Source organism: Zalophus californianus, chromosome 2 (assembly GCF_009762305.2).
Source record: "Zalophus californianus isolate mZalCal1 chromosome 2, mZalCal1.pri.v2, whole genome shotgun sequence".
Lineage (NCBI taxonomy): Eukaryota > Metazoa > Chordata > Mammalia > Carnivora > Otariidae > Zalophus > Zalophus californianus.
In genome coordinates, this window is record NC_045596.1 from 186,127,039 (window position 1) to 186,152,466 (window position 25,428).

The following is a 25,428-nucleotide window of genomic DNA, read 5'->3' on the forward strand; positions in this document are numbered from 1 at the left end:
GTACATCATTAGTTTCAGATGTAGTATTCAATAATTTATCGGTTGTGTATAACATCCAGTGCTCGGATCACAGGGCTGTGAAATCGAGCCCTATGTGGGGTTCCACGCTGAATGAGGAACCTGCTTAAGATTCTCCCTCTACCTCTGCCTACCCCTCTCCCACTCACATGTGCTCTCAATGAATGAAAGTGTGGAATACCTAGTCTCCAGTGGCCTAGTGTCTGTGTAGAAAGACCACCCAAGATTAGGAACACTGGACGCCACTTTCAAAATTTGCAGAAATGGAACTGCCGTAAAGGAGAACTTACTGAAGGAGACAGTGAGAGTATAGTTCGTGAAGTAAGGTAGATTGGAAGCTTAGCCCCATATAAACTCATGGGAGACTTTTTGAAAAGAAGAGAAGAGCCAGCATTGTGTCGCAGAGGGCAGAAAATTGTAAGGGGGATTTGTACCCAGAAGAGGGCTTTATGCAAAGTGCCGAGGACTGTGTGACATTCTATCCAGAAGGCAGTTCTTCAGATAGTTTTAATTCATCTATTGCCAAGATTGTGTGACCAATCTTGACATAAAGAGTCCTTAGTTGCTTTCTTGAATTTCCCATTTAAAATTAAGTACATTCCAGCTACACAGAGAGCACATATTTATGATGAGCTCCTTTTTATGAAGCTCAAACACAGAATGGCAAGTTTATGCCAAGACAGGTTTTCATGGAAAACTGATACATGAAGTTATATAAAGTCCTTACATCCCTGTATTGTTTACTCCATGAAACCCCATCTCTATCCTAAAGCTCCAATAAAAAGACTATAAATGATAACCTTCCAACCCTATTCAGAGAAACAGAAAGACTCTAAAGACAGCAATACTTCATTGGGAAACCAGATAATATCTTCCTTAAGTTTGGTTTAGCTAGTTAGTGAAACCTCTAAAGCCTTTGAAATAATATAAAAATTCCAAAATATTTTTGTCCATTCAAATAAAAGCAGAATAGGAGTCTTACTTGCTTAGAAACTCTTTGAGATTCAATAGACCTTCCTTTCAAACTGAGAGTAAGTATTCTAAAGACTTTTTCCAACTAATGCCATTGTAGTTTAGAATTCCAATGTCAACTACTTTTACCTTAAAGGTAAAAGTCCCCCCACCCCACCCAGTGAAATAAAATGCTCTTGAAGGCTAATGGAAACAGGGAATTACTAGACAAAAATCTTAGGGAGAATCTAGAACTTAGTCTACAGAGACCCAAGTGCAAGTCAAAATTTAGAAGCACTGATGACCTCAAATCTCCTGTCTGGGACAAAGGAAACCACACAGACACATTGCAGGTAGAGACCAACATCTCTGGCTTCTATCCACCAGATGTACCCCCCTTGCCCAGGTGTGACAACCAAAAATGTCTCTCTCTAGACGTTGCCACATATCTCCTGAGTGGCGTTGTGCCCAGTTGAGAGCCACTGCTCTAGATGATAATGAAAATAACAAATAAGGGTTATAAATGCTCCTGTCACCTTTTATCCTTTTCATAGAATGCGGCAACACGATCAGGGCTAGAGACACCATCTGGGATATATGAATGCCATGCTCAGTCTGGTTCTGTCCTTGCCAGTGGACCTAGAGATAATCTTTGTACCTCTTCAGGGCTTCACTTCCCCATCTTTAGAATAAAGATGCATTCCTTCATTAGACATTCACTGAATGCCCACTTATATGCAATATGAACGTAAGCGAGCCACCTTCAAAGTTGCTCACAATTTAGTGAGGAGATAGAGATAAACAATAATTAAAAGTTTTCCATTTAAATTAGAGGTCTCACACACCTTGATGAGGAACGAGATGGATGTTGGAGCCCTGGGCTAACCTTGGATTAGATGGGCACCTGTGCTGTGTGTCTGCCGTGTGCATGTGCTGTTGTCATCGGCAAGAGCCACACCAGCTTCCTGGCCCCGAGCTGCCACCGCACTCTCCTGGATGGCACGGTCAGTGACCCATACCTCCTCCTCACTCTGCTTCATGAGGGTGAAGTCATCCCAACCCCTCGCCTTCTTAGCCTCTCGCACATTTCACCTCCCACAAGGCTCTTCGTGTTCGCCTCTGTACTTGAAAACATGATGAGTAACAGGGACCATGCCAGGATGGCGGGCCCTGACCAGCAACTTGAAAATAATTGTTCGTATCCTAGGGGAAGTCCACATTTCAAAACTTCCTCCCAGTTTTGCCCAAATGAGGTCATTCCCTGACCAGTGCTTGCCCAGCAAGCATTCCAAAGTCCGGTGCAAAGACCCATTCAAATTAATACTAAAAGCCAGAGATAAAAGATTCTCATAGCAAACCACTTCCCCCCCCCCTTTAAAGATAAAATGACACCCACACAGAACAAGGACCACCATCTTTATGGCATGCCAAAGTGCAAGTTGAAGTTGTATTTATTTTTAATTATTTCATGGAACCCAGCCACATTTTATAAAATCTAGCGCATTTCTGGAGTAAACTCTCCCGCCTTCAGTTTCCTAGTGTGGGGAGTGTGAATAATCCAGACCTCATGGTTTTCCTTTAGCCCCTCCAGCTTTAGCCCTACCACTTACTGTGTCTTTGAGTGTGGAAGGAAAAAAATATCGTTTAGAAACTTCACTTTTCTATTTTTTCTACTTATTTTGCACAGTATTTTGTCAACAGTCAATTCTGTAAATGTGAAGTCAGTTTAACTGAACTGAATCCAACAGGCTGGTTATCAGTTGTAGTAATAACTGACAAGTTTGGAATTTGTGTTCTATGCGGATTTATGTCAACTTTTTTTCCCAGGGCTACTCCCTACCACCATAAATTGACAAGACTGAATTTATGAAATACTTTATACACGATGCTTCTTGAATTACTACTGCAGAGCCCAATATCCACTGACACCCTTACCCTCATCCCACAGAGCAGATTCCTTGCCCTCCATGAAGGCTGTGTGATGTCTCGCAGCCCTCTCCTGCATATCCGACCCCAGGGCCTTGAGCCAACACCAGGTAACAAGGTAAGAAGCCCAAATGAAAAGGTGCACTATTATTCTCCCAGGTTCAGAAAACCCATCTCTTTCTTGGAAAAGTGAATCTTTTACACTTGGCAGAACAAAACCCAAGCTTACTGGCTCTTCACCCCCAAGTGAGTCAGGCAGTAGTAGTTTTTCATGACCATGCAGGTGAGGAAGAGAGAAGAAATTACCAGCTCTTAAGATAGATTGAGTTCCAGAGCCGGCAGTCCGATAAGAGTAACCCAGTCCAAACACTGTGCTAGAATCAGGAGTCACTTACCTTCCATTCTGTCTCACAATCAGAAGGAAACACTTGTAAATCACATTCTTTTGCCATTTTATTTCACAACAAATAATCACGGAAATGTTCATTTTTTATCTCCCATTATTAGGATTGTTACTGAATGCTGAAAGCCCACCTCTGCATGACATTCTCCTCAGCAGCTTTTGTGTGCATTGTCTCCTTTTGCCCTTATGACAAGGACATGAAGTAGATACCACTCTCCACACGTTTGCAGACGAGAACCCCAAGGCTCACTATTTGACTTGGACCCAAGCTGTAAAACTTACGTTACAAACTGGGCTCTTTCCCACCTCTATAAAGCTTCTTCATGCCAGTGTCTTCATCAAAGACCAGTATGCCCATCACCGGGCTGTGTTTTCTCTAAAATCCAGTCCACATACTCAGCAACTTTGGTGTAGACACCTGGATGTTCTCTGCGGGCACAGCCTTCACCCCAACTGGTGATACCCACCAAATGCCAGATTCCATTGTGTTTACAAACTAAGGGACCGCCTGAATCCCCCTGTGTCACAGTGGGTAGAAAAATAAAGTAATGGAAAATATGACAGTTGTGCCTTCAAAATTCTGTAGTCACACTGCATACAACACACATACAGTTCCTTATAGTTCTTCAGGTGTCTTATGTTCCTCATTAGCTGTTGGACGTGATGAAAATAATTTAATTCAATAATGCATGGTTGAATTTTCTGTTTAGTCCAACAAGGAAATGTTGACATCATAATCTCAATGTCAAATGGATCTAATGCTCTAATATTTTAGTACAATTATATGTACAATGATACTCCCTTAAACATAATATGCTTCTGCACAGACTGTAACATATATATAATGAAAATTGTATATATGCATATATATATTCAGTTCATCAAAGGTTGCTTATGAAATTGTTGGATTATTTGGCTCTGAATTTTTAAAGAAAAATATAATGAAATATACTATGGAGAATATATTTTACGGTTGATTTTCTCAAGCAGACCACTGTGTGTTTTTTCATAATTGAACGTATTACCTTACAGGCATCTTTCCCTCCTTCTTTATAGCCAGCACAGATCATCTGTTTCGTTACTTCATAATCTCTATATTTTTTCTGGCATTCTTCACTTGGTACCAAAGGAATATTTGCCTTTTGCAGGGTATTTTGGATTTCCCCTATGAGGGAACCAATATGAAATTTCAGAAGGAGGGAATACAGTGAGTATGAAAATACTAAAGTCTTAAAACAAATCAGAATAATGAACTTTTCATTAAGGTCATTTCTTTAGATAAGAATAGTAAGGGTGAAAAAGTAGAGTTAATCACACCAACAGAGAGAGAGCAGAGAGAGAGAGAGTAAAAGAGAAAGAAATTGAGAAACAGAGAGAGAAAAGAAACAGAAAGAGAGAGAGAGAGCATGCGCATTGCCTCTGCTGTGCAATGTTAGGACAACCCCAGCACCCTAGGCTGACCAAAGATTCTCTGCCATCCTCTTATCTCAATAGAAACCTCTCACAAATTCCCTCCTATCACCTCCAACCCAAAAGCTGGACGTTCTTACATTTCAGTTCTTGTTTTATATATTCAACACAATCATTTTAAGATATATGATTTGGGGGAAAAAAAAAAACCTACCAAGCCTCTGGCAACAGAGGAGTATTTTGTTCTTCGAGTAAATGCAAGTATTTCCCATTAAGAACAATTTATTTACAAATAATTAAATTTCCACCAGTGTCCAGGTTCCCCTTGAACATATGTTGGGAGATTTCCTTGTTTAGTTAAGATTACTCTTAAAATTTCTTCCTGTCTTAAGGTACTAGTCAAAAACTTGAAAAAATTGAATTCATTGAATAAAGGACTACATTAGGAAAGAAAGAAAGAGCTTGACATCCTTAAATATGTAAAGAATGATGCAAATATTATTCCTTATATTGTCTATCAGGAACAAAATTTTGAAAAGGGAGAATAGTCTGTTTCCTGGGAAATTCAAGGGCAACTGAGATACACCAACTACCCATGAGCAGGAGTTCTTAAACTGGGGTCCACCGAAAGAATTCACTTGCTCTATAAACTTGGATAGGAAAATATCTTTATTTTCACCAATCTCCAATGGAAGTCTAAAACTACCTTCAGTTTTGAATGCAGGCAATAAAAATGGGAGTATTAGCAGTATCGATGACTTCGCCATCCGTAGAGAGTACAGATATTTTTGCATCACAGTCGTGATATTTTCACATGACGGTCGTGACCGGTAGTGGAAAATAACAGCTGCCCTCACCACAATTTCAAAATTATGGTAGTTACTTGAAAAGCTTGCTATTTAACATATTAGTAAAGAAACTCATGTGTTGTCATATCACATCTTTTAAAAGTATTTTGATGACTCTGTTGCAATTTCATTGGCTTCCTTCATATTTCTGTGTGTCTTCTTTAAGTGTTCAAAAGCACCATTACAGAAGTTGCTCACCAGCTTCATCAGATTGCAGGAAGGGCGCATGCAGCAACAACAACAAAAGATTTACAGCCTTCCAGAAAGAGAGATGGTGTGCCTGCCTATATTCCTGGCCCTTAGTATGAAGGCAGAGCGACAGCACTGAGAGATGGGAACATTATTAACAGTGAGGACACGATAAGCTCGAGTGGTCTTGTTACCGCTCTATGGGACCAGTCCTTTATACGAAGTGAAACAAGTGATCTTGATTAGTAAGTAAGATGCTTAAAAGGTAACCTTATAAATTTTTCCAGCCCCAAACAAAAATACATCTCAGAAATCACTGAGTAAATATTTGAGAATGGATAGATTGGAAAGGTCATGAGTTTGAAGAAAATTTCGAAATTTCAGACAGAGGCCAGTTAAACGGATTCACTCCATGTACTTTAACATAAAAGACTTGTTTTAAGAACAACATTTAAAATGTCATGCTGTACCTTTTTCTTTTGTGAAGCCCCATCCAGTTACCCAACAATTAGTATAAATTGTATTTGTATCGGCTTTGGAAGGTAGGCATATTGGTTTTTGGAATTCTGAAAGGTAATTTTGAGATTAGAGTTTGGTTAAATGAAGTTATGGATATTGACCAAAAATACACACTTTCCTTTTCCCATATTCTCTTTCCATAGGGTAGCACCAAGAAGAATGACCCTTTTCCTTTCTGCTCAGTTGCTAAGGTCAGTGATTTAAGAAAATTTCTCATCATCAGACTCATTTTCATATGACATTTTTGGTGTCGGACTTTCTGGATTAAACCTTAAAACTTGGAACAAAAATTTCTGTCAAAAGCATTTAGAAGTTTGTGTGTTTTACCATGTGTGTGACACTTTTAATAGTAATAACAGAGTGTTTCCACTGTTACAGGCACTATTTTAAGTGCTGTTTAAGTGCTTTAACTTATTAAGTAGCAATTTTTATAACAAACCAACAGGTGACTGTCATGCTCATTTTACAGATGAGGAAATTCAAGGTGCGAAGAGGTAAAAGCAACTTGCCTGAGGTCACAGAATCGTTACGGGACACAGGGGGCATTCACCAACTGGGGAGCATTGTCCCACAGAGGCCACACCTCCCACCATCACACCACCTGCTTCCCAGAGCTTCCTGCTGCTTCTATGTCTCTACTCAAGTTAGACCTGGGAATTAGTACCTGGCCCTTCTTACCTTTATATATTCCTAATATGCTCAAAGCAATAGTAATCCTGCTATTCTTGTCAAAGGGAGCCGTGCTTCCCAAACGGCCAAGACATCCACCAGGTGTATTATTTCAATAATGTATATGCAGTTCTATTCCTACCTGAAGAAACCAATTACTATTTCTTACCCCTTGAGTAGAAAAGATTTATCCAAGTCACAGGTGTCTCCCTTGGCAATTCCTCACCTTTCCCCCAACTCCACCAACCAGAAAACAAGGATAATCTGTCTAGATTCTGCCATCTCGTTCAAATTGATGTGCAAATTTAAACCGCCGAACTCAGCTGTATAGCTTCTCCTCAAATATGCTACGTACCCGTATAATTCAAAGGAGTCTCAAGTTTTATTAAGGCAATATCATGACCATGGCCATCTGAGATTTTGTAATTTTGGTGAATAATAAGCTCTTTTATTTGTGAGAAAGGTGTTTCTTTTGTTATCTCTGACAGATTTAAAATGCCACTATAAATGCGCCAAACATTTGACAAGGGAAGCCTAGGAAGGAAAAATAAAGACCTATTTGAAACCAGAAAGACCAGCCTTTCATGTTGGCCCATTTTCCTTTCAACTTTATCTTTTGAAAATAGTACTTTTCTGGGAAGAAAATACAGCATATTTTTACTATCTAATTTCTCTTCCACACAATTTGTCATCACCACCAGCAGCAGTACTGAATCCCTGAAGATTTAGTTAAAAACACTGAAAATGTACATTTGTGTAGTTATTTCATGTTACTGTAAGTGAAAATACAAGAACGTTGCTGTCCCAAATCTGAGAGAAACCGGTTGGGAGAGATTCACAGTTTATTATGGGAAAATCCTGCCCAGTTCAGCAAAGCTGAAAGCAATTGCTTCCATGAAATCCAGAATATCCAGAATTGTCAAGAGGTCAGATTGATTTTACACAAGCCCCCCTCATTGGGCAAATTTAGGGAGGCCTCAGTGTTATTTAAAAGTTCTCTGTCTAGGGCGCCTGGGTGGCTCAGTTGGTTAAGCATCTGCCTTTGGCTCAGGTCATGATCCCAGGGTCCCGGGACTGAGCCCCGCCTCAGGGTCCCCACTCAGTGGGGAGTCTGCTTTCCCCTTAGACCCTGCCCTCTCCCGTGCTATCTCTCTTTCACTCTCTCTCTCTCAAATAAATAAAATCTTAAAAAAAAAAAATAAAAGTTCTCTGTCCAGGCTTCCAGTTGCAGCAAGGCAAGTGGGAACACCAGGCACAGGGCTCTGAGAGGAACTCCAAGGTGATTTCAGAAAGTAGTAGACAAGCCAGGAATCACCAGCTTCTGTAAGGCCAAGCTGAGGAAAACAGGGCCTCCCACTGGAGACCACTGAGCAGGAGAGGCAGAGAGAAATTTCCCAAGAACCTGGAGGATTCCCCACCCCTGTCATCTTGGAGAGAGCCCAGTCCTGACATGGAGAAGAGCCACCTGCAAAATGGACAAGTGACAAGCTGGGCCTTGAACCCGGCACCCTGAGCAGGTGCCACCAGCCTGTGGGGATCTCAGAAGACCCCCGGCTCGAACTGCCAATCCTCCAGTTTGCCTTGGGCTGTTAGGGAAAATTATTTGTATGCTTAATGAAAATAAAGCACACTTCATGGCATGGCCAAAAAACAAAATCAGAATACAATAAAAATAAATATAAAAAATCAATTAAATATCTGTATTTTGAGAAGTGTGAAAATTTAAATTAATTCTTTTTTTAAAAAGATCTTATTTATTTATTTGAGAGAGAGAGAGTACGAGCAGGGGGAGGGGCGGAGGGACAAGCCGACTCCCCGCTGAGTGCAGAGCCCACGTCCAACTCAATCCCAGGACCCTGAGATCATGACCTTAGCCAAAGTCAGATGCTTAACCAGCTAAGCCACCCAGGCGCCCCTAAATTTTAAAATATGAATACCTACAAAGGAAACCTAAAATTATGATCTAAAGCAGAGTCTTATCTTTGGTAATGACTTGGACATTTTTACCATCATTGAGAGGTGCAAGTTGTATTTGCATGAAACTCTAGAGAAAATCATGCAGATAGGGGCAAAATGGTTTTCTTTCAATTAAATCAGTGTTTTTGTGTATATTATCTCTTATAAAGTCTTATTCTTATTTAATTATAGCTTATTTTTTTGTAATTTTTATGTTCCAGGTATAGTGCTAAGGACTTTAAGTGTGTCACTTAACCCTTTTAATAACTCATGAATTAGATATCATTATTATTCATATTTCACAGGTAGGGAAATAAAGCGAAAAGAGATTTACAAATCACCCAAGGTCACTCATACCTCTAATAAGTGACAGACCTTGGACTCAAGCCCTGTTCTAACTACAAAGTCTAAGTGTTTTAGAATATTATATCCAATTTTACTCACTGAACTATATAGGGTAATAAATTTGCATTTTTGTTTTCATTATTAATATTATTCAGTACCTTTGTGAATTGAAAAGCTGAAAGTAAAATCTCTGTGGGCCTGGAAATTAAGTCTTTGAAGAATATATTTGGGGAGTGGTGGATGGAGGTGGTAGCAGGGCGGGCATTTTTTCCTTATTCTTTAACGCAGGAGTGACATGCCCCCAGGAGTATCAGTCCTGCAAACAGACCACGCTGTGTTCTGCTGGGTCAGATCATTCAGTGCTCAGGACAGGCCCTATGAGCTATTCGACATTTTGAATACCAGCCCTGCTTTAAAATGTCTTTTGTCAATAACTAAACTTTGATTAATACACTGACATGATGATTGAGACACTGATCACAGATTCCTCAAAACAAAAAGGCAAGTTAAGACCCTGGATAAGTTGCACCCAAAACTTACCCATCAAAGCAATGGGCGGCAGTTAGGACCCACTGGTGTCCAATGATTGACCCTCCACACAGGTGGCTCTGAGCTCTCAGCTTCACTTGCAGGCTGACTTGCCAGGGCCACTCTCCCCAAGAAGAGTTGGTTCCTCCAACAACGCGTGTGTTTGTTTTTGTTGTGCAGACTAAAAAGAGAGTCTTGACATTAACAGTTGGAATTCGAGGTGAGTCAGAGTTCACCTCAGCCAAGGAAAACAAAATACATAATAATTCTCTTATGTCAGACTAAGCAAGCTATCAAGACAACACAGCCTTCCCTTTACGGTTCCATGAAAAAGTGAGGCTTACTCACCAGAACCATCCCCACTTCTACACAACCTCAAAGAATAACCAGAGCTTGCTCGTGTCCCATACGTGATCCTAGTTGGGGAACCGTCCAAAGATAATCGTAAGGAACACTTGCACCTAGATAAAATGATCGGTATAAAGATTAAACCTTCACAGAGGGGTATAATTCATGAAATTGTATTGCTGACGGTCTTTGAAAAATAGAATTTCACTAACTTCTCTTCTCTACAGTCTTCTGGGCATAAAGAATAAGTAAAAAACTGACAGCGAATCATCTTTGTACAAGTCTCTTGGCAAACACTCACTCCTTCAACAAAGGTCACATTCAGTTCTTCCCCTTCAAAATCAACTCCTGAGTAAATTTTGGAATGACAAGGCTCTGTGTGAATTAGAGACATAGAGAGATATAAAATGAAGACAGCGATAAACCCACATTTACCCGGGTTTTCGGTACTGAGGATTGTTTCATTGCTATTACTTGTTAGAAGATCATAAAGTGTATCATATTTTATGTACTATTATTATTGAATCACATTACCAGGTAAGGTTTTGCAGGTTAAAAGGCTATATCCAGATATGGCGTTTTCCTGAGGAGTAGGGGAACTTGGTGTCCTGCTTTTGGAAGTCTTAAGAAAGCAAACATTTCTATTAAAAAAAAAAAAGCAAAAGAGAGGGAAACAAAACTGCATTAAAGCAAACACAAAAGCACTTTGTATTTTGAAAAGCACCTCTGCAAATTTTATTCCTCTGAGAAACCCTTTTCAAAGTAAAGCAGACCACAGGACTCTAATAAATCACAGAGATCAAATGTAAACCAAGCCACATCTCCCTCTGAAGAAAACTGATAGGGCACAGATAGCCTGGGAAGAGGAGAATGGTAAAGTTCCACCTTCTCACTGAAAAGAAAGAGCCAAGACCAAATTCTGGGGGTTTCTGCTGCTGATGCTATTGTATAACTATGAACCTTTCTCTTAGGACCACCTATGTATAGAAGGAAAAGGGAAGGGGCGCCTGAGTGGCTCAGTCGCTTAGGGGTCTGCCTTCGGCTCAGGTCATGGTCCCAAGGGTCCTGGGATCGAGCCCCGTATCTGGTTCCCTGCTCCGCGGGAAGCCTGCTTCTCCCTCTCCCACTCCCCCTGCTTGTGTTCCCTCTCTTCACTGTGTCTCTCTTTCTCTCTCTGTTAAATAAATAAATAAATAAAATCTTAAAAAAAAAGGCAGTTATCGGAGGGTAAAGAGGTCAATCAGGATAAACAGGGCTCTAGTTTCTGAAACACAGGAATCAGAGACAACATTAATGGATGAGTGAGTGGGTTTTACTTCAAGTTAATAAGACAAAACATTAAGATCAGTAAGAAAAGTATGGGATCCTTTTCTTCCATGGATCCAGTGTTATGTTTCAGGAAGAGAAGGTAAGTGGAAAGGTCGGCTGAGCTCTTAACTAATCTACACCTGGCAGGAAAGGACCTACTTAACCCATGGCTTCAAGCGCTCTGAGGGAAATGAACAAAAGTTTTCAAAGATTCAAACTATAAAATTACAGTGATGACAGGACAGTAGCAAATGTTACAGTCTTACTCACCTTTGTGGTTCTAGATGCCACGCCTTTGTGTAGAACGTAAAGAAGAGGCAGCTGGGATGGTAGGTGCAAATGGTTTGACATACAAAAGCATCTGGGGTGACAGCTCTGGCGATGTCCACATCTGAAAATGTGAGGTGCTGGAAAATGTCCATGCGGCAACCTGGGAACTCACAGATGGAAGACAGTCCTCAGCAAGTGACGTGACGCTCAAGGGACCTGTCCTTTGTCATCATAACTGAGGAAATTATGACTGTTATTTATAGTACCAGATATCCTAAGTGAAAACAGTGTCCATTAAAATATCCTCAGACTTGTTGTTTGCCATCTGGAAGAGGGAAAAATTGGTCTAAATCTGATAAGAGATGGACTCCTATGTCAGAGAAATGAAATACCTCAACCTAGGCTCTCAGCTTCATCCTGACCCGTGCAAAATATTTAGGTTACTTAGCATATGCTCAGAGCTTCTTTCTTATTACCCTGACCCTGAATTCCAGATTTTAGTAGATAAGGTTTTATGTTACATTTTCCCGAATATTATGAAAAAGATTTTAATAAAAACAGATTAACAAAAATATCAAGTAGCTAACAAAAATGCCATGTGCCCATTGAAATTAGAACAGGAGAAAGCCCACTTTCATTATCTGTATATAATTTTATTTTTTAAAATATTTGATTTATTTATGAAAGAGAGAGCGAGAGAGAGAGAGAGAGAGGAGGAACAAGCAGACTCCACACTGAGCGCCAAGCCTGACACAGGGCTCCATCTCAGGTCTGTGAGATCAAGACCTGAGCCGAAACCAAGAGTCGCATGCTTAGCCGACTGAGCCACCCAGGTGCCCCAAATCTTACGCTTAATTACACTTTTATTTGTGTTCATATTATTTACTCAGTTTACTCAATTTGATGACATAAATTTTATTAAAATTATGGAATAATGATAGCAATTATAAGAAGGACAGAAAGAGTCCTGATTTAAATGAACATAGTTGTATCAAGAGAAAGTACCTCCCATGACATAATATCTACAGAGGGGCAGTCTAGGAAATTAGGCCTCCACTAATTAAATCTTTCAAAAAAGAAAGCAAAACACAGACTCTGGAAGCTGGAAGAGAATTTACAGTCATCCATGCCCACCTACAACTACATTCCCTGAAGGACGTCCCTGACAAGTTGTTTACCTTTTACTAAGATATTTATAGTGATGAGGAGCTCATCAATTCTTTTCTGGACCATTCTAGGTGTTAGGAATGTTTTTCCTATTTTCTTCATAGGAGCATCTACCTTAATCTGCCTAATGGAACCACACAGATTAATCTAATCTCTAATGAAAGCCCTCTAGAAACAAAAAATTAAGACAGTCATCCTGATCCCAATGCCTTTAACCTATTCCTCTAGCCAGTTTGTGTTTTCCATTACTTCTAGATATCTTACTCTCCTGGTTACCCCCTTTGGAAGTGCTCAGGGTTGACCATTGCTACACACAAAATATGCAACCCAGAGCTGTATACAATGTTTCGGTCACTCCCTGACCCATCCAGATGACACAAATACAGGAGCTATCTTGTTAAGACCATTTCCTTTTTTAAAGCTAGTTTTTTGGTTTCATTTGTTTTGCTTTGTTTTATCAAAAGCACTACAGGATGTGAGTGGGAATGACAGAGGAAGGACCTCTGAAAATCCTCTCCTCCATAGAAGTAATGAGAGCACGGGCAAAATTGTCAAAATCATTGTTTTCAGAACTCTAGAAATTAATCAAAATTAATCAAATTATAACAGTCCAGGAGTACCTATTCAAGAAAAACAGCTGATTATCTATAGGAACAGTGAGTTTTGCGGGGTTTTAATTTGCCTTGTTCCCATTCTCCTCTCCCCAGCACCATGGAAGCCTTGAAAACAGCCCCACAATCATGCTGGAAACCAGCCAGTAGTCTAGCAGCCCTAGAGGGGGCAGAGTGGGTTTGGGGCTACTCCAATACTCCATCCCCATCCCCAGTTAAACACCATTATTTGCCCTGTCTGGAAATTCTCAGGAAAATTCCACTCACAAGGATTGAGTTTATTTGACATGACTCAGAGATTTCTTCAGTATTGACAGCTTTTTCCTTGCAAGTGTTTGTCAAGAACAAAGAAAAAAAACAAACAAACAAACAAAAAGTGCCAATTACGTAACATTGCAGCTTCCCAGGGCAACAGTAATAGCTGGAGCAAACAACAAGCTGACAAAATTCTTAAAAGGAAAATGAAGGGAAAGAAGGTGGTGGTGAAAACCTTTGCCATATTCCTGGGAATCTAGAAGGCCATATACAAGTACAGGGCTGCGTGACCAGGGCTGTGCACATGTCCATGAGAGATCTGAGAAAGTCCTAAGCCCTCAGGCTGGCTGATGTTTCGCCCTGGGTCAGCAGAAAGCAAAGGCCAAGGCAAAGTTGCGAAATGCCTGTCTGCACATTGATGGCATGCCTGACACTCCCAAAAATACCCATCAAAAATACCCATCAAAGGCTGAGAAACTTACTGGTTCCGGGCATGTAAGGACTGGAGGTGAATGGAAACAAATAGGAAAAGAGATGCCCAGTTGCCACCTTCCCAATCTCCCCCGGGGGGTCCTCACCCAGCACCTGCTGAGGAGTTTGGCAGAAGCTGGCACTGGATACTGTGTAGCATCGAGTATTGGTGATTCAGTTTCAGTAACATCTTATCACTAACATGCTGGTCACTAAATAAGGTGGAAGGCCATGACAATTTTCTGGATAACTGAATTGAAATTACCTAAATGTCTGAAACTACAGCACTTTCTTGATTCATTATGGTTGAGTCATTTCACTAGACAACGGACACCACCAAGAAAGGACCCTATGGTTTTCTCTGCAGTGTCGCTGCACTCATCCCCTATTACTGCTGTAACAAATTACACAAACCCAGTGACTGCAAATAACACAAATTTAGTATCTCGCAGTTCTGAAGGTCAGAAGCCTGGGTCTCACCAGGCTACAGTCAAGATGTAGGCGGGGGGGGCGCCTGGGTGGCTCAGTTGGTTGAGCGACTGCCTTCGGCTCAGGTCATGATCCTGGAGTCCCGGGATCGAGTCCCGCATCGGGCTCCCTGCTCGGCGGGGAGTCTGCCTCTCCCTCTGACCCTCTTCCCTCTCGCGCTTTCTATCTCTCATTCTCTCTCTCTCAAATAAATAAATAAAATCTTTAAAAAAAAAAAAGATGTAGGCAGGGCTTTGTTCTTCAGGAAGCTCTATAGGAGGACCTGTTTCCTCGCCTTTTCCAGCTTCTAGGCAACCTGCGTTCCTTGGCTTGTGGATCTTTTCTCCATCTTGGAAGCCAGCAGTGTAACCTCTTCAAAACTCTATCACTATGACCTTTCTATCTTCGTCTTTCTCTTATAAGGCTCTTGTGACCACATCAGGCCCACTCACATAATCTCCCATCTCAAAATCCTTAGCTTGATCACATCTACAAAGCCTCATTTGCCTTGTAATGTAACATATACACATGTTCCAGGAATTAGAATGCAGGTGTCTTTGGGGGACTCTAATTCCGTGTGCTATAGTCACATGGGGAAATAGTAGCCATATAATTAGCAATTTCTGAGAGTGCACAGGACTTCAGTGAGAATCCAGACACCACATTAGTCAGCACCTTTATACTGATGGGCGTTCCTCCTGGACCGTTCTTTAAAAGACAGGTGTTTCTAAATGTGAAGAAAAGAGGTTACTTCTCTTCCTAAACTGCAAGATGCATGTAGCGATACTTTTTGCATTGAAATGATCCTTGGCCAGTGGGAAATAAAGCAATCAGAGCGATGACTTTGATACTGTGTGGGTCTGGGGGTTTGTGTTTTTAATCAAAGAGACATTTTTCTGCTCTTCACAGGGAAGGTTAGGGTGAGAATGGGATGGGAGACATTTTTCAACCAAACCCCCACTTCCCCAAAACGGAAATTATTCTCCTTAGCAAAATGACACCAAAACTGAGTAAATAAGCAGAGCTTATTTAGTACCTAAGAAGAATTTAGAAGCCCTATTTGGTCTTCCATTGGGGGAAAAAAGTTACAAAGAGTTCAAGTAAATCTTAAAAGCACCATCAGAAAGAACAAACACTATGAATGTACTTACTGGTACTCTGCATTGTAAAATCTTTCAGTGGCATACGTGAAAAATTGGCAGTGAATGCTGTTGGTGCACATTTTTTGGCATTCTTCAACACTTTTTACCTTAGAGACGTTAAAATTGACTCCTCTCATATCAATTCCTTTATGAATGTCTCGGTGGCAAGCTGTACAAATAAAATGCACGGAACAAATTTGGTCAGTTTCCTTCTAGAAGTAGATCATCCGTTAGGCAGGGTAGTTTTGAAGGATTCTAACTGTTTTTCACAACTGCCCTTTTAATTAGGGGATTTAGAATTTTCATTACATCATGACATTATCAAACTCTACTTAAAATAAACACATTCCAAATATGTTTTAGAGCACTAGCATGGAGAAGGGGTTACTTTGTTTCCAAAACTGTAAGGTATGTGCAACTATATAGGTAATATTTCACCCTGAAATTATCAATGAGCAAAGGCTACAACAGTGAGCGTCCTGATGACTGGGTGAGGGATCTGCATTACTAAGGAAACTGATGTGCCCTCGACTTCCTGCATTGAGTGAAGGAGCTTCTCTATCTCTTTGCTTATTTCTCAGCTTTCAACTACTTCTGTCTGATTGTGAATTTCATTGTAGGTCCTGTCATTGACACCTATGTGTCAAATCATTATAAAAGGTGGAGAGTTTTGTATATTCATGATGAAACCATCTTTATTCTTGCTTTAAAATTTTGTTAAATTCCACTTTCAGTTGAAATGAAAAAATATAGATAATTCTTTGGACAGATAGTGAACAAAATTTATGATTTAGGCTTTTTTTTTTTTTTTAAGCACTGAGATTTGTTAGTTAGACCCTTGGTTAAGGAAACCAGCAGGATAAACCATAATCTGCTGTACATAATGTTGCACTCTAAGAGGTTGAAAAAGTCATAAAACTAGATTTAATGGTGGTAATGATAGAAAATGTACAAACTAGTAGGAAAAACTATATATTGAGGTGGGCAGGGGAGTGGATAATTCACAGTGATTCATGCACATAGGAGTTTGTAGATTCTAGAAATGAAGACTCTTTCCAATTCTGCTGTACAGGAGGAAAAAAAAACAGCTGAGTTGGGATAGGATACTTATAAACTAAAACTTTTCTTTATGATTAATGGAAAGCTATAAACCTACCTATAAATGTTTTAAACCAAAACTGGTCCCGAGTTTAGGGACTGTATGTCCTTGGGAGCAATTATTCACTTTAATTTGAGATACTCAGGGAGAGTTAGGAGGGAATATTAAATAAGTTCTGTAAGACTAAATTTGAGAAAAAATAACAATAACTGGGAGTATCGAGAAAAGCAAAATACTGTTCTTTAAATTTTACTATGATAGCATAATTAAAAATAATGCTTAATCGAATGATTTGCCCGAAGTTGTATTAAGATATAAATTTGATCTTATAACATAGGACATGTACTCGTCCTCAGGTAAACTACGTATTGGCTAAGTCAGATCTCTATGTTCCTAACTAAGGACTGGTTCCTATACAAATGCATGCCCAAAGCACACATATGTATTGAGGGAGTGGTGTTAATGGGGGAAGGGAGGATAGAAAACTTGAAAACATCTGAAATTTGAAACTACAAATTTAACTGTAAATCGTGAAGGTAAAATAGCAATGATGTACGGTCACAACATGTTTATTTCAAGGTTCTGCCAGCCCATCAGTTGAGAATCTTTTCAGTACTTCTTGCTTTCAAATCAGTTATGTCAGAGAAATAGTTCATCTCCCTTAAATTAGGATAGGTTTAGAAATTGTTTCCCAAGACATTAGTAGCAGTAAGTGTCAGGATTTAAATTTCCTGGCCTCTTCACCCTCACATTTTTTTCTAAGAAGTATGATTCTCATTAGCAAGACTTACAGAGCCCAGACCTTCAGTTTGGGGGCCTAATGAGGTTTCTTAACTTCTGCATTATTGACACTTGGGACCAGAAAATCTTTGTCGTGGGGGCTTCCCTGTGCCTTGTGGGATGTTTAGCAGCATCTCTGACCTCCATCCACCAGATGCCAGTAGCATTCCCCTGTGTTGTGACAACCAAAAAAATGTCTCCAGTACTTGCCAGTTGTCCCCTGATGAAGAACCACGAGTGTGCAAATTATCTCAAGTAAAACAGGGATAAAGACACCCTCTGTATTCTCTTTAAGATTCTTATCTGCAGGGGCGCCTGGGGGCTCAATCGTTAAGCGTCTGCCTTCGGCTCAGGTCATGACCCCAGGGTCCTGGGATCAAGCCCGCGTTGGGCTCCCAGCTCTCGGCAGGAAGCCTGCTTCTCCCTCTCCCGCTCCCCCTGCTTGTGTTCCCGCTCTCGCTGTGTCTCTCTCTGTCAAATAAATAAATAAAATCTTAAGAAAAAAAAAAGATTTTTATCTGCACTCGTGGGGGGGAGAAGGGGGCACCTATGATTTGAATGTGTATTCACTTTCTACAAATCTTACACTGTAGTGCTAACCTCATAAGCAATAGAGGCTCCTTAAGCTTGGAACCGATAAAGACGGGATGGAGGATACATCCAGTTAATAGCGCCGCCTCTCTGCTATCTTTCTGAGTACTCCCTTCAAATGTCCAAGGCAGTACAGAGCTTATGCAGAAGGCATTTTAAGGTAAACCCATTATTCACTTAGATTTCGCTCAGAAATGGACAGCTTACCACTTATTTGATGACCACATTGCTTTAAGGAATGTCCGGAAATTGCATTTGTCCGTGACACTCTTGGCAGGATTCCTGTAGCACTGTCTTTCAAGAAGCAACCAAATCTGTTTTTAAAAGTACTTTCAGTTAGAAAGTAGAATAATAAACACACATTGAGGAGATGTCTAATGTTTTTCATACACTGATAAATATGGCAGAATAAGGAAAATAATAGAGCTTCTTTGATGCTTGCTGGAAAGAACACTCTTAGAGGAAATTCCATAAAATCTAACAGTCTTTGTAATACCTAACTTCAGCATTGTTTTTCTTTTTTAAAAAACACTTTTAAGTACAGAAAGTCAATCATATTAAAGAGGTAATGATTTTTCCCCTGTTCCTACAATTTGGGGAATTATGTTCTCACCTGGTGATTGTTTTTACTTTAGAAATTAAATCAGTCATGACAGTTGGATCTATCTATGATGTTCAGCTTGCTTATTAACTCCTTCTAGGTTCCCACTAATGGTAGACTTCATTCTGTCTTTAATGTCAATCCTAATGGCAATCTTTCACAAGGATTCTTGAACCTAACTCAAAGTTGATGCCTCTCACACATAGTCTGGGTTTTCTGTCCAAGTTTAACATGTAGAATCAGGGGGTGATGATCTAATTCCCAGTTTTTAAATTCAAACGGAGTTAAGATAAAAGAAAAGACTTATGGATATGGAAATGGGAACAATGAAGAAATGCTCATTCTGGATATTGATCAAAGTGAAAGAAAATTGTGATGAAAACATGACTACACTCAGTCAACTTTAAGACCTAATAAGATTTTTAATGACTATTTTTACAGGGCTCTTACTTTTCCAAAATGCCAGTTAATAATATATATTTGCATGTGCATGCACATGTGCTTAAATACAATATACAATATACAAACAAATACAATCCTGAGTCAGATAGTATGTTTCCTTGTTCAGGTGAAATATTCACCTGTTTTTAGACCGTTTCTTGAGACAATCACTCAACCCGGTGATTTTCAAGCATTCTCCCTGAGGCCTTGGATAGACACTGCCTAGTGTCTATGACTTTAGGTCAATGCAGCAACTGTTTGACATGCATATTGCCAGGCCCAAGACACTTTGGTTCAGTGGGCTGAACCATTTGGGTCCGAGGCTGTGGCCTAAGAATCTGCTAATGTAAGAACCACTCCAGGTGATTCCAGTGAAGCTGGCCCTTGGACCTCATTCGAGAAACATAACCCCACAATATCTACACTTTTTGTACACAACTCATTCTATTTTGAAAAATTACTGGCTTCTCCAATAAAGACATATCAGCTTTTACCTTTTGCCTATGTCATTAGTGGAACTTTCAGGAAGAAAACTGAAGAGCAAACACCTAGGATGGAACGTGCACATCATCTGACAGTGTTGGGCATCCGGGGTGTACTTGGCAGTTAGGTCCCCACCTCTGAAGAAGGTATTTTTATACAATTGAGTCAGGCATTCTATGATACAATAATTGAAAAAAAAACATTAATTTGCAATGAATGCAAATAATTATTTTAATAGAACAATATTTGTGTTCTGAACCTTCTTACTTCCTCCACTAAACCCCCAAAGAGCTTTACAACAGGACTTTAACTATAGAGGTAGAATGAAACATATTGAGGTGACTATCTGAACAAGGCATAATGTTATTTAAAGTCATTCTATGGGTACCTCTACGTAAAAAAACTTGGTTGATTTTTACGAAATCATAGGATAATTTGCACATAAATTATCCACAAGAAAACACAATTCTAGCTTGGTTTCTCCCTGTAGTCTAACATGCTTTGAAAAATACCATGACTTAAAAATAACAGTCAGGGAGCACCTGGGTGGCTCACTTGGTTGAGCATCTGCCTTTGGTTCAGTTCATGATCTCAGGGTCCTGAGATTGAGCCCTGTGGCCAGCTCCCTGCTCAGCGGGGAGTCTGCTTCTCCCTCTCCCTCTGCCCCGCCCCTCTCCCCCACCCCTACTTGTGCTCTGTCTCTCTCTCTCAAATAAATAAACAAAATCTTTAAAAAAAATAACACACAGGGCGCCTGGCTGGCTTAGTCAGTTAAGCGCCCAACTCTCGATCTCAGCTCAGGTCTTGATCTCAGGGTCATGAGTTCAAGTCCTGCATTGGGCTCCATGCTGGATGTGGAACCTACTTAAATAAAATAATAAAATTAAATAAAATTAAATAAAATAAAATTAAATTAAATTAAATTAAATTAAAGGCTTCTAGTTATGGAATAAATAAGTCATGGGCATAAAAGGCACAGCATAGGGACTATAGTCAATGATACTGTTACAGTGTTGTATGGTGACATATGGTAGCCACACTTGTGGTGTGGAGAATAGAATGTACAGAGAGGTTGAATCACTATGTTGCACACCTAGAACTATTATAACATTGTGTCAAATAAACACATTAAAAAAAAAAAACAATGTAGGATCTCTTTCTCAAAACCCTTTCATAACAAATAGCTCTGTAAGGGGAGTTAGAGACAGACTTCAGTATATGCCTCTGACTTCTTTTGTTTTGATTTGTTGTTACGGAAAGAAGTTAAGTAACTGAGTCTCAGGGCAATACAGACTTGCACAAGACCCACGTGGCTAGTGAATGTACTAGAGGAGAAACCTAGCTCTTTTCATTCCCAATCTTGTTCCCTTTTCTAGTGTGCAATGTCAAATATTGTTCCTCATCTCAGTTTAATTTAAACCAATCAAGAGTTATTGGGTACTTATTGGGATCAGTATGTTTATTTGCTCGGTTTCTACAAACAAATGCAAATGCATGCATATGCTAAATTGAAAATCCATTCTGAACAATTTGCTGTTTGGAATTGTTCACAGTTCTAAAGTAACCTGCATCCCACATATTATTAGCGTATTAAGTGCTACCTTTACTGTTCTACTGTTTCATATATTAAAAGTAAACTTTAATACATGAATTTGAGTTTACCTTGAAAGACCCGCTTTAAAGTCAGCTTAATAAGCTTTTCCAACGCAGGCAGCACATTTGTCTGTCTGTCAACTGTCTGTTAACCACAGGATATTCCAATGACAACTTTGTCCATCCCCTAGGACATCTATTTTTGTATTGCCCTTTGGGGAATGGGCAGCTTAGACACGTGTTTCATTAAGCACTGAAGATTAGAATTTCCTCTGCACTATCCTACCCCTCTGGGGATTCTAGCCCTGAGCTCTATTAGGATGACCTAACCTAGCAAGATCGATTTTCTTCCTCTCGGAGGTGTGGCTAAAATGATTAACCCTTCGGTAAGTTTCATATTTAGAAAAAGCAGAGATCCCTTCAGGTGGAAGCTTATGCGAATACAAATTGCCAGGTGTATAGGCCTAGATTTCATATACACACAAAACTCTGAGTACCTGGTCCAGTGACAACGCTAAGTGCAAAGTGACCTGTGTTTTAAACAGTTGGTGTATCTGGCTGATTCCTAGTGACCAAGCAGCCATCCTCCTCCATGCCAGTGCACAAACCTGAGTACAAACAATACCCCGTGCTAGCCCGGGAGTTCCCATTCTGCAGCTAAGCCTTTGTGAACTGCCATGTGACTTGCTGATGGAATGGGGCAACTGAAACACACCAACTTTGGAACAGGCTGGGAGGAAAGTTCTAATAGGTGTTCTTGCTTATCCTCGTAAGTTAGAAATAATGATGATAATGGTGGTGACAATAACGAGGATAGGCTTGTTCGTATTGTGCTTTAGAGTGATTTAAAGCACTGTTACATTAAGTTATCCCATAACATAAAATAATGTCACACTGTCTCCTGTGTCCATGGACTTTGGGCAGGTTATTTGGTCTTGTTTAAAAAAAACTACATAATCGATAAGGAGAAGAAAACACTACATTTAAAAAAAATGGGCAAAGGATATGAAAAGGTAATTTACAAAAGAAACACAAGCAAATAGTAAGTATAAGAAAAAATGGTAAGAATCATAAATACAGTCAAGTTAAAGCAGCTGATGCCATTTTACTCACCAGATTAGCAAAAATTTTTAATTATCTAAGTTACCAATGTTGATGTATTGATTTTGCCGCAAGTGATAAAAGACCCAGTTCAATGTGACTTAGTATAAATGAAATGTTTTGGTTCAGAGGCCAAAGTCCATGGCAGATTTGGCTTCAGAAATCACTGGACAGGGTACTGGGCTGATCCCATCAAGATTGAATTCATCTTCATCCCTTTGCTCTGTTTCACAGTGTTAGTGTTCCTCTCAGGATCCACAGAGTGGCAAGGTGCCAGAAACTCAGGGCTTTGCGTTCTCCAATAGTTCAAGTCAATTTGAAATAATAGTAAGAAGAGTCTTATTTCTAGAAGTGTAAGCAAAGGTCTTGTTGCAGACCTTTGGCTCTGATCAGGTCACTGTAGCCAGCAGGATGTGTGCCCCTATTTACTGCTTGGGTCACAGCCTCAGAGACCCAAACTTGGAGGCAGCAGTTTCCCAGAAACAAATTAGGATACAGTTTCCAGAGAGGTGAGTATATATCAAGTCATACAGATGACTACTGGAGTTGGCCTAAGTGGGATAAATGATCATTCTTATCTGCTGGTGGAGAGGGTTAACTGGAGAATCACCTTTTTGAAAGATAATTTCATGATGTACATCACAAAACCTTCCAAAATATTCACACCTTTCTATCTAACATTTTTATTTCCAAAATTTTATTCTACAGAAATAACTGAATGTGTGTATAAGAATGTGTATACAAAATTACCATGACTAGGGAAGATTACTAAGCTCCAAAAAAATATGATATGTATAAAAAGCTATAAATGGGAAACATAAGTTATAAACAAAGTATAATTAATAACATCTTTGTTAAATGTGTAAATAGACATGTGTAGAAAAATTTCTGAGAGACCAAAAAAACTTTTTAACAGTGGCCATTTCTGTATTATAGGACTACAGATAATACGCAGTTTCTCATTTTCTGCTTACCTGCACCTCTAATTTTCCTAGGATGATCATAATTTTTCTTTTTTTTTTTTGCCAAAAAGATAAAACTGAAGTGGCCATGGTCTATGGCATCTCTGGCTTCTACTCCTCAGCATTCAATGGATTTAATGATCATGGCTCAAAAAAGCAATTAGACATGGGGGGGATTTTGGTTTAGGAGGGGAAAAACAGCTTCTTCCTGAAGAAATTATCTCTCTTTACAAATGTAACCCTTATCTAAAAGGTGTTTATGTTAGCCAGACATCTGAGAGGTAGGTAAATAACCATTATGGTGTGGCCATGTTAAGTCAACACAGACTCAGAATCTACCCATAATGGTGGTTCAGAGAAAACTCCATTCCAGAACAATTGATGAAAAACAGTGTCCAGAATCATCTTTAGTCCCTGAAAATTTAGTGGAATGGCTAGAGAGAAAAATATGTTCAAAACCTGGTGTTGAAATCAAAACTATTCAAATGGGCAATTTACTAATTTAAATTTAAGCCAAATATTTTCACTTCTGAAGCAGTTCCCCAGTGGCCTAAAAGAGTAAAAATATGCACCTGGTACCTATTACAACACTTGGGTTGGATCCAGACACTATAAAATGCCTACACACTGAATATTCAAATAAAGTTGATTTTTAAAATATATTGATAATAAAAATAGAGGGCTGAGTGTTTAAGATCTGCTTTGTAGAGAGTCATCTGTCAACAGCAGTTTCTGCCCACACATGCCCAGAGACATTCTCACTTCCGGGCTCCCCCACCCCGATATGTCTAGGGCAATACATCTGAGAAGCGGCAGTTGTCCCTGGATAGTAAAAGGATTTGTGTCCTGACTTCCTGGGTCTGCCTCCTTCCCAAAGCTGTCTGTTCAATAGTTTTCTCCAGGGCTGGCATGTCTTGTTAACTATTCCTCTCCCACATACAACTTTAGATCTTAGAGACAATGCACTCACCACAGGAAACTGTAGCAAAGAAGCAAGTGAGATAAGCTGCTTGCCTGAATGAAATCATCCTAAAAGAGAAAGCAACACATGCGTGACACTGCTGGTAACAGATCATATTTAACATGAACCTTCATTTAAGGTGATAGCGATCTTCTTATAAATGTCTGCATTGCAAGTCTAAGCACAGAATTACCAGCACAGGGAACAAGAGCTTTCTGTATATTTTATGCTGGAGACTTGGCACAAGATACAAACTGAGATCTCTACACTACTGTTTTGTTCCTTGCTCACTTGCCGCCGATGTTGTCGATAATTATGGAAAGGGAATTGGTAGAGGGGAGTTAAATGGCTGTGAAACCTCTTGACTTGAACAAAAAGAAACTGATTGTAAATAAAGGCAATAAATAATGGCAAATAATAATGGCTAGGGTCCAGAATCCCTAAGAAAATCTCTCAAAATACTAATGCCCATTGAAAAATTTTAAAGCAGTCAATATTCTCTTTGATTTTAAAATATCTTACGCTAAAAGATTTCATATAGAAGAATATCAGTTTCTTCCACACTATATAAATACACCGGAAATTAGAACATATACTGATAGCTTCTTCTCAAAGTAGAATTATGCTTAATTAAAAAAAAACTATTTGGAAGCAATCAGAATAATAGAAATTCTCTACCTGAGAGCCCAATTGCTTCTCTGGCTCTGGAGGTGAGGGTGTCTCTCGCCACTTAAAAATGGATGGTCCTCCGGCTCTCCTAACGGGGCATTGCACGCAGTATTTGCTTGGCTCTGATATTGACTTTGGTCTTCTGCCAACAGTTTCGACTTTTTGTCCTGTCAACATATTCTATGAAGGTCCCATTCCTGTGTTCAGCTATTTAATATATTAACTATTTCATTTTAGGGCCCCACAATGCATGCCCAGATTTCCATTTTTTAAAATGTGCACAGCATTCCCCATTGTTTGGAGTCATGCAGCTTAAATCTCATTTAACTGAAATTTCCCATTGCA

At 39.6% G+C, this 25,428-nt stretch overlaps 1 protein-coding gene across 1 annotated transcript; it reads right to left on the reverse strand.

Moving 5' to 3' along the window:
- Positions 1-3,339: 3,339 nt before the first annotated feature.
- Positions 3,340-25,204, reverse strand: KLKB1 (kallikrein B1). Its single transcript, XM_027599222.1, has 15 exons — positions 25,093-25,204; positions 24,424-24,482; positions 19,809-19,971; positions 18,480-18,586; positions 15,812-15,971; positions 15,279-15,387; positions 11,689-11,855; positions 10,645-10,751; positions 10,323-10,485; positions 10,111-10,223; positions 9,775-9,943; positions 7,289-7,467; positions 6,216-6,311; positions 4,324-4,463; positions 3,340-3,816 (listed from the first exon to the last, which is right to left on the reverse strand). The coding sequence occupies exons 2-15, from the start codon at positions 24,479-24,481 to the stop codon at positions 3,637-3,639; spliced, it is 1,911 nt and encodes a 636-aa protein (XP_027455023.1). The 5' UTR covers position 24,482; positions 25,093-25,204; the 3' UTR covers positions 3,340-3,636.
- Positions 25,205-25,428: the final 224 nt, after the last annotated feature.